General features: G+C 35.2%; 1 protein-coding gene across 2 annotated transcripts in view; it reads right to left on the bottom strand.

Moving 5' to 3' along the window:
- The window catches only part of LOC110110255 (protein farnesyltransferase subunit beta-like), a 72,855-nt gene extending 62,823 nt beyond the window's left edge, over positions 1-10,032 (bottom strand). For both annotated transcript variants that reach the window (XM_028697955.1, XM_028697956.1), the window contains exon 1: positions 9,722-10,032. In XM_028697955.1, the coding sequence (XP_028553788.1) occupies positions 9,722-9,921 (200 nt within the window). In that variant the 5' untranslated portion in view covers positions 9,922-10,032. The remainder of the gene's footprint in view (positions 1-9,721) is intronic.
- Positions 10,033-10,605: the final 573 nt, after the last annotated feature.

Below are 10,605 nucleotides of genomic sequence, written 5' to 3'. Positions count from 1 at the left end.
TCACGGCTGGCTCCTTATTCCGTGACCGTCCTCGTCTTTCCCGTTGGCCGTGACTCTCGGTCCGTGCGGTTCCCTCGTCTCCCGTGGCTGTCTCCTTGGTCTCTGTTGGTTTTATCCGTGAGCTTGGGGGGAGATATTCTATGCTTATTATGCTTTGGTTCTAATGGAAATTAAAACATGTGGCTCTTGGTATCCACTCTCTTCCTATAAATATGAGAAGATGTTGTGAAAAAAGGAGTTTGAAACAAAAGATGCTAGGAGATTTTAAAGAAATAAAGAAATTTAAAAAGTCACTATCCTCAGACAACCGTCAGAGCGGGTTCCTCACATGCATCGAATAGTAGATTAAATAAGAGAAGTGCATAAGACTAGCAAACCGATGGTCCACCACTGCAAGATTGTCCAATTTCTTCAATAGATGCTTTAAATCAACTCTGATACGACACCCTAAAGTTGCTTTACTTTGAGAAGAAGGATACAGATGGAGTGGCACTTGCGAAGAGACGAAGAGATTTTTAAAAAGAATCTCGAGAAGAAAGGGTGGAAAGAGCCCGCAGGATTTCTGAATAAACCCGCAGGATAATAGCACATATGCTCACAAATATCAACTCCCTTTTCTTCACAACATCTTCTCATATTTATAGGCAAGAGAGAGGAATGCCAAGAGCCACATGTCTTTAATTTCCATTAGAACCAAAGCATAATAAGCATAGAAATCTCCCCCCAAAGCTCACGGATAAACACCCAAACCAGGAACCAAGGAGACAGCCACGGGAGACGAGGGAACCGCACGGACGAGAGCCACGGCCCACGGGAAATGAGGGACGGTCACGGAATAAGGAGCAGCCGTGAGATCCCAAGAGGTAAAGAACAAAAAATCATTAACTTCCCAATGAATTCAAAGCATAGAATTCAGCCCCCAATTAATACAAGCCACGTATTCCTAAGAGACAAGAAGAAAGGGGAAGGGGAAGGGACAAGGCCACTCCAAAAGTAATCTTCATAATGAGGTACCTTTTGAGAATTAAAGAGCTACTAAACTTCAGCTCAAGCAACTTAGAGAATCAGCTCAAAACCGAATGCTCCAAAACAGCCAACCCGTGAACCACCAGCAGCCAGGGACCAATCGAGCCAGCAAACCAAAGGTCTACCAAGCCATGTGCACATCCTACCATGATCATTGGATGCTTTCCCATCATTGGATAGCTAAAAAAAGAAAAGAAAACAAAATATACTATTATCCAAATATAAATAAAAAGTACATAATTTCTTGATAGCATCACACATGTATTAAAGGAAAAAACAAATAAGTTAGAATCACGTTCAGAAGTATGCATTTTTGTCGGATATCTTAAAGGTACAAGAAGAGGTTTATTTTATAGTCCTTAAGAAAAGAAAGTATTTGTATCGACATATGTTATTTTTCTTGAACAAGAATATATGAAAGATTTCAAACATCATAGTAAAGTGTTACTCAAACAATTGCTAAATAAACCAATCACAAAAGATACGGACAATATTGTTGAAAGTCAACAAAAAGAAACCACCACTCCAAATCAAGAACCTTTATTGCCTCGTCATAGTGGGAGAGTTATTAGATTACCCTCTCGATATAATATTAATTGAGAAGCACATATTGTCACATCTGATGATGACAATGATGATCAATTAACATGCATTAGTGGATCCTGATAAAGAAAAATGGTTAGAAGCCATGAAACTTGAAATAGATTTGATGTATTTCAATTCTGTTTGGAAACTTATGGATCTTCCTAATGAGGTAAGACCCCTAGGATGTAAATAGATTTATAAGAGAAAAAGAGATGTTAATGGAAAAGTTGAAACTTATAAAGCAAGGCTAGTGGCAAAAGGATACACCCAAAAAGAGGACCTTGATTTTGGTGAAACTCTCTCCTATTGCTATGCTTAAATCCATACATATAATTTTATCCATTGTTGCATATTCTAACTATAAAATTTGACAAATGGATGTCAAGACGGCTTTTTTGAATGGCTATCTTGAAAAAAAAATTTATATGAAACAACCAGAGGGTTTCATAATAGAAGGTCAAGAGCAAAAAGTTTGCAAACTACAAAGATCTATATATGGACTTAAGCAAGCTCCAATGTCCAGACGAAATATCCCATTCGTCCCTAGATGATGTTCTCTGATTTCTAAAATTAATAGTTCGTCCAGACGATTCTGCACATTCATCCCAGGACGATGTCCTCTATTCCTTAACCTTGTAGACCATCCTGCAGTTATTTTTCAACGAAGCTTCAAAATAACTGTTCGTACCGAACGAATTATGTTCGTACGAGACGATGATCGAGTACGAAGTAATTTCGTACCAATGCAAATTGAGTTCGTACGCAACAGTTTTTACACTGTTCGTACGTACGAATTACGATCTTATGGGACGATCAAGTACGTACATATTTGAAAAATTATAGTTTTTGGACGGTTTTTCGTGTCTTTCATATAAAAGGTCCACTTAAAACTGTCTTGTAATCTTTTTGTCTACTGGTCTTCGTACAAACTGTAGAGAGATTGAAGGAGAGAGTGTTTGAAAGAGATTTTTTACTACTAGAGCGTGAAGTGTTCACTTAGTACTCAAAGGTAAGGATCTTCGTTTGTGAATTGTGATTACTTCACTCTTTTCTCTTGTCCTTCCACATTTCTTGTGAGAAGATCTTGTCAAGGAGATCAAGTTCTCTGCCGACACTCGAGGAGTGTGAACATCGGGAGGGTTCTCTACCTACACTTGGAGAAGTGTGAAAGGACGAAGGGTTCTCTACCTATATTTGGAGAAGTGTGAAAGGACGAAGGGTTCTATGTCTACACTTGGAATGTGTGAACAGCAAGAAGATTCTCTGCCTACACTTGGAGAGTGTGAACAACGGAAGGTACTCTACCTACACTTGGAGAAGTGTGAAAGGACGAAGGGTTCTCTGCCTACACTTGGAGAATTGTGAAAGGACGAAGGGTTCTCTGCCTACACTTGGAAAGTGTAAACAGCAGGAAGGTCTTGCTGTGGGGACAAAAGGAGAGACACTAAGTGGTAATAGTGCAATACCTGAAGTGAAAGACTTCAGGGAGTGGATGTAGCTCGTGTTTGACCGAACCACTATAAATCTTGTGTCTTTTTATTTTTCCGTTGCCTCTTTTTTACTTTATTATTTGTGTGATTTGTGGTTGTAAAATCTTTTAAAAAAAATTATCATAAGTATTTTATCGGTTTAAAATTATAAAAGGGTGATAAAATTTTTAAATTACCAATTCACCCCCCTCTTGGTTAGCCGCTGGGACAAGCTTAGGTCTAACAACCTAATTCATATTTAACAAGTTTCAACACCTTCTTCATCACCTAAGCTTTATTATATATTGAATACTATCGTTAAGAATGTGACATAATATAAATGTTAAATTATAATTACATTAGTAACATATTTGTGATCACCTTTTAATTTTATTATTTATTACTTTTCATGAAGATAATGATTGCTCATTAAAGATAAGATTGATGATATGTCATGATGTGTCATGATGATTATCTTTAAATATTTTTTAATATTAAAAGATAAAGATAAGATTGATGATGTGTCATTTAAGATAAGATTGATGATGTATAATGATAATTATCATTTTAATATAGATTAAAATAATACTTCATAAATTATGAAAAGATGCTTATAAAAAGATGTGAACTTTTCTTATAAATAAGAAATAAGTTCTACATAAAAATAAGGATAATACATGATTCCTTCATGAGAGATGGAAGAATATATATGAGAAGAAAGTTGGTCTCATAGTCTTTTTTCTTTTTGAAAGATTAAATTATGTTTAGAACATAAATTAGATTCACAAGAAAAAGTGTTCATCAATAATTGATTGATTGTGTTCACTCACTAAAATATTTGGTGGGGTGATTATAAGAAGAAGACTTACGGTCTCAATCATAATTTCGACGAAGAAAATCTACAATCTCAATCAACATTTCGATAAGTTTTCTTCATTTCATATTTAAAATTAATTATTAAGAAAACTAATATGGAGAATGTCTCAATTTAGTTTTCTAAAAATCTTGATTTTTATTTCTGCATTTATATGGATATAAAGATATAACACAAAGTCCAAACTGCAATCTGAAGCAGATCCAAGAATCTGAACCATCTCCTAAAATTAAGGTAAATTCACCACCTCACATATACCCCATAACTAACTTTAGCTCCTTCAATAATTTCTCATCCTCACACAAAAACTTCTTGGTTACATTAGAAGAAATTCATATTCCTGATAATGTTTTTGAGGCCTTATCTAATGAAAAATAAAAAATGCCATAAAAGATGAAATGCAAGCTCTAGAAAAGAACAAAACATGAGAAATCATCAACCTACTAAAAGGAAAAAAATTAGTTGGCAGCAAATGGGTATTCTCTGTAAAATAAAAAGATGATGAGACAATGGAAAGGTACAAAGCAAGATGAGTGGCGATAGGTTACAAGCAAACATATGGCATTGACTACTAGGAAACCTTCGCACATGTAGCCAAGATGAACACTGTCAGGATCTTACTCTCACATGCACCTAAGTACAACTAACATCACGAACAATTAGATGTAAAAAATGCATTCCTACATGGGGACTTCGAGAAAGAGATATTTATGAAAATACCATCAGGATTCAAAGAAAGACCTGGAGGTGATAAGGTATGCAAGTTGAAACAAGCCCTATATGGGTTAAAACAATCACCTAGAGCCTGGTTTCGAAGATTCTCCAAATTCATGCTTATTAATGGATATCAACATATTCAAAGGGACCATACACTATTCTTTAAACACTCGAACACAGGAGGTGTCACAATATTGTTAATGTACGTGGATGATATTATCTTGATTGGAAATAATGAAAAATAGAAAGATAGTCTATGAAAAAAGTCTTACCAAGGAATTTGACATCAAAGAACTTGGTAGACTAAAATACTTTCTTGTAATAAAAGTAGCTCACTCCAGCAAAAGAATCTTCATCTCACAACAAAAGTGCATTAAAGATCTTCTGAAAGAAACATGAAAACTAGCCTGTAAACCAGCACCGCCATAAGTAGAACAGAATCTCAAATTAGGAGAAGATAAAGAAGATCCAGATGTAAATAAAGGAGCCTACCAAAGACTTGAAGGGAAATTGATCTACCTTTCTCACACCAGACCAGATATAACATTTGCTGTCAGTATATACAAAATCTAAAATAGGTCCATATGCAAGAAGTAGATAGCATACTGCATTACCATAAAAGTAACCCAAGAAAAGGGATTCTCTTTAGAAAAGACCAAGAAATAACCCTAGAGGCATACATTGATGTTGATTATGCATGATCACCAGTGGACAGGAGATCTGCTTCTAGGTACTGCACATTCCTTGGAGGAAACCTAATCACATGGAGAAGCAAGAAGCAAAACATGGTGGCAAGATCCAATGCAGAAGCAGAATATAGAGCTATGATCCTTGGAATATATGAGGTACTATGAATCAAAATGATTATAGAAAATCATGAACCAAATTATAGAGAACTACTTTATTTTAACAATTAAAATAAATTAATAAAGTAAAAACTATGGTCCCATTAAATTCTCTCATATATTTTAGCCATAAAGTTTTCAATCATACTAATACATTTCAGCAAACCAAGTTAACTATAAGCATTATCAGATATCACTGCGGAATTTGCATTAAAGTACAGAACACCTTATTCATGAATCTTGACTTCATACGTACTACATAACCATTGTTCCTAGTACAATTATTTCTTGCAATCAATCAGGAGGTTCACGAAAGAACAAACATCAACTATGTAGAATGCATTGCTACCACCAGACAAACAGACCGCATCAACAATGCAAAACATACATTTAAATAAACTTTTGTGGGTTTGAATTCATTAGAAACGATGCATTTTTGCTTATGAATCCAAACTTAGTAATTTGCAATTTTCAGTCCATATTACCATAAAATTTAACAAGCAGGTATTCAACTCCATACTTAGTCACGACTTGAGCAGATGCATTGAATGAAAGGTCCTAAGCAAGCAAAATCAAATGTAGACTACAATATTTATCCTTTATATCAAGATTGATTCAAGGGACGAATACAATCATCCATCAAGCTTGAGAACCAAGCCCATCCATGTCTTTTTGCTTGACCTTGCCATTTACTTAGCAAACTAGTAAAATCACAACTAATTGAGAAAGTTAACTATTTTAATAACAGAAACCAAAGTGTGGCACCAAATCATTAAAAGCACCATTAACAAATCTTACATGAATCCCTAGTAGTAATGACGTTATCGCTGGATGTTGATACATTTAATACATATTGTTGTCAAATATGGGCTGTTTCTCAACTGTTAACATCTTAAATAAAGCTACAAAAGATTTAAAAATTGCAATTGAATCATACTTAATGAAAGAGACACATACACAAATAAATAGCCAGATGCAGTAACCCGTCAGAAATTTTTCATACTAAATTATTGAAAACAATAAATTCACAAAAATGAGTGCATATGGCTTGGCCTTTAAAATTCTGCAAGCTCTATTAACTTTGGGAACCTTCAAAGTTACCTAACTCTGGCTCCACTATCCATTGCTCTCAATGTCCAACATAATTTAATCACATTTATGACTTAGCATTCTTAAATTGAAAGCTCACCCAACCCGACAAAAACCAGAAAGATCCTTCTCACAAAACGTTCTTAGTCTCCCAATGCAATCAACTCCCAATACACACCATTTATCAATTTCCCTCTTTCTCTAACATTTTTCTGTTGACAAACCCCCCCCCCCCAAGCCTTGCTTTTCTTTTTTTCTTTTTTACATGATCTTTTCTCCTCTGAAATGGGCTCTCCCTCACAACACATACTTTTTCCATTCCCTTCTATTCTAGAAGGTTCCAAGCCCACTACTCCATGCCACCAACACCAACTCGCCTGCTTTTCTTCCTTCTCCATTTTTTTTCCGCAATGTTGTATACTAATGATGTGGACATCCGACCGGGAAAGTTTATTAGAGAATGAGCCGAAGATCAATAGTCATGATTGTACAACTTTATTTTGAGTTATTATTTATATTTTAATTTATTTATGCATTTTTTAATTTTTACTCTCACTTGAGGGAGTAGGCCTATGTGATCTCAAGGGGCACTTTTGTCATTTGTCTTATTATTGTATCTTGGCTATTTATAGCCTCGTCTTCTTTTTGAGGGGAGGGATGATTATTAAGAGAAAATCCTGCACTTTTTCTTAAGAGCTTTGAGAGTTTTTATGAGAGTTGAAGTCCCTAGTTGAAAGCAACGTACTACCGACCAGCTACAGGAAACGTCTGGGCTCGTGGTTTGAAGTCTCTAAGTAAGAGCAAAGTATTACCCATCAGCCATAAAAAGCATTCGGGCTCATGGTTTATCTTTTCCACCGACTCCCTCTCCTCCTCCCCTAGCCGCCACCTTCATCTCGCTCTGATATCATTCCTCTTTCCTCAGTCCTTCCCCACCTCTCGGCCCAACCACCTCCACTTTCCCCAACCTTTGGTTGAACCCTTCCCCCACCCAACCATCGGCCCCACAACCTTCCTAGCCGCAGGCAACCATCCCCCCCGGGCTCTAAAATTTCAACACCAAGCATTCATTACATTCCTAATTTAAATTCTTATAAATTTGGAAAGTTAAATAATTTTGAATTTGAAATCTTTCCTAAAAGAAAAGAGTTATGTTAAGAAAGTTCCTTCAATCATGGTATTTGAAATTCAAATAGATAATTACTATGATTTCTTTCCCTAATTAATATTCCAATATTGGCAAGTCATTAAACAACCCACCTTTCCCCTTCTATTTCAAATTTTAAATTTCAAATGCATAGTCACTATTTTTCAGAATTAGCGCATTTTAAATTAGAAAGGTTTACAAATCAGATTTTAATTTATTCAAATTCTGAAATCTCCTTCCTAAAATTACATGAGTTATATTAGGAAATCTCCCCCAATCATGACAATTTGAACTTAATGGGAGATTGCTTTAATTTCCCCTCCCATAATTGATAGCCTAAGATTGACAAGTCATACACTCCAATCAAGTCTCCATCAAACATGACGGCACCTCCTCTCTCATTTTCCCTTTTTGCTCCTCCCAATTAAGTCTCTCAATAAATTACTCCAAAGATTTATGATTTGATTTAATTCCTATTTTCTTAATTGAGATATCATAATTGGCAACTCTATTAAATCAATAATCCCACCCCAATTATAGCTAGCTTGGTTCTACATCAACTAATCCATCCCATATTTAAAACAAGCTGGACACTAGCTTAAGCAAAGTAGTGGCTTGGCTTGGTTTGAGATAACAAATAGGTGGTTTGAGATAACAAATAGGTAGCAACAGTTTGATTTTGGTTGGATAAAAAATGATTTATCCCTAAATCCTAAATGCTTTCTTTTGTGAATCTACAATTTGTTATATCCACATGCTCCTACAGCAACAAACATTAAGTATGCGCTGGTTATACTTCACTATTCATTGCACTTCCTCGTCCATCTATCATTCTCAGTAATTTCACACATCAACATGTCAACCTTGTCTTCTCACACCCTTTTGCCTCGTTCTCAATCAACCCACAAATTAATAGTTTATTCCAACCAATTTGTTACCAAACCTTTGATCAGCACAAAACTAGCCTAGAACAAGCTGAGACAGGCATAGGTTAGTAAATTTTTAATGACATATGGATCACTAAGAATACCGAAGTAGTGATCAATAGATCAATTCACAAAACCTACTAAAAAAGTTAGGCTAGAGAGTCAACCACAAATACTTCTACATCAAGTAAGTTTTCATTATTAGATATAGGAAAAGATATCCCGTTCATCCATAATCTCTCAAACCAACTTTTGGTTAGAGCCAAGGTTTGGCTAAGCTTGATTAACTGATGTTTACGATAGTTTCTTGTCAACTCTACAGAGTTGAGCATGTTTGATTAATTCTTGTGTTGGCTCGCATAGTTAGTCATCTATTAGGTACTTCTTTGGAGTAGTAGGCTCGAGTTATGTAAGAAGTATGAATGAATATATTTGTGGATATTAACTCACTTTCAGAGAAAAAAAAATCTGCCAATGGGTTAATCAAACATAAAAATGATCTTTAAAAGAGAGATCATAATTAAGCAACATGAGTTAATACCACAAGGGAGACTTTAAACATTGACCATCTATACCTTCAGACTACAGCCTTCTCATGAGTTTCCATCTCTTCGCATCTAAATCAGAGCATACTCTGCTTTCCCCTACCTAAAGATAGGGACTAAGTCAAAATATCAGTCTAGGATTCACAATTCCAACCATTTCTATTATGTTGCCAAGCCAAACATGCCACTTCAAAAGTCTATGTCAAATAATTGGTCTTATTTCCTATACCCGTTTTTTCAACATCTATGCGGACAAACCAATAACGGTTACGCGTTAGTGTTTAAATAATTACACTCAAGCCAAAAAAAGGTTTTGGCAAGATAAAAAATAATTAAGTCTGACCGCTTTTCCAATCCAGATTACGTTCTCACTTGAGGAAAACAAATAGGGTTCAAGGTTCGAACATCCGCGATAGCATCCGACATCCACTAATTGAACCGAAATTAAAAATAAAAAATAGAATTTAAAGGCCAGGATAATCAAGAAAGGGAGCTCACATGAGGGTTTGTGTATGGGTGGGTGCGCCTGAAAGAATACGGTAGATTTCAGAAACCTTTTCCTCCACCTTGAGCTGCTCCAACTGCGTTACTGTAAGCGTTATCTGCTGGTGATCGCGGTCAGAGTGAGGAGGAGAGGAAGTCGAAGAGGACAATCCAGAGGATGCGTTAGATGACGAGTCGATGGGAGAAGACTCCATGGATATTGGATTCAAGTGATGGAGACACGAAATGGACCTTGGATCTTTCCTTCTTGCCGTGGCTTCTTGAATAGGGGTGGGAAGAGGCGGAGGTGAATGGCAGTGGGGATTGAAGCACGGTATATATTGGGGAATTTTCCTACATATTATTAACTATTATTATTTATTATTATTTCCTCCAAAAATTATTATTATTATTATATTGAACTATTTTAATTTAACTATTATTATTAACATAAAAATAAATTTAATGCAATTGTTGTGCTGAGGCAATAATATTCATTATCATCCTCTTGCACTTAAATGTCAACTTATTGGTTGCTACCTTGTTTATAAATTTTTCATTAAAGCATTCAGATTTTTTTTAGAATTTGATATACTTTGAAGGTTGAAGGTTGAAGGTTGAAGGTTGAAGATGAAAATTATTATGTTGTAATTGTTTATACGATGAATTTCTATATGAAAAAAATTAATTTCAAGAAAATGTACATTTATCAAAAAAAAGTAAAACATAAGAAGAGTTTCAAATTTATCGATAAATTGAAGGGATTTTTACATGTATAACACTTAAAACTGCTATATTTACCTATTAAACATCTAAAGTTACCTATTTATTAATATACCATCTCAAACTATCATTCTAAAACTTTTATAGCATTTCCGTCAGGTTCGTTCCCTCTCCCG

This window comes from Dendrobium catenatum, unplaced genomic scaffold (assembly GCF_001605985.2).
Source record: "Dendrobium catenatum unplaced genomic scaffold, ASM160598v2 fragScaff_scaffold_1022, whole genome shotgun sequence".
Lineage (NCBI taxonomy): Eukaryota > Viridiplantae > Streptophyta > Magnoliopsida > Asparagales > Orchidaceae > Dendrobium > Dendrobium catenatum.
The sequence above is the reverse complement of the archived record's forward strand: the minus strand, read 5'-3'. Positions and strand labels throughout refer to the sequence as shown.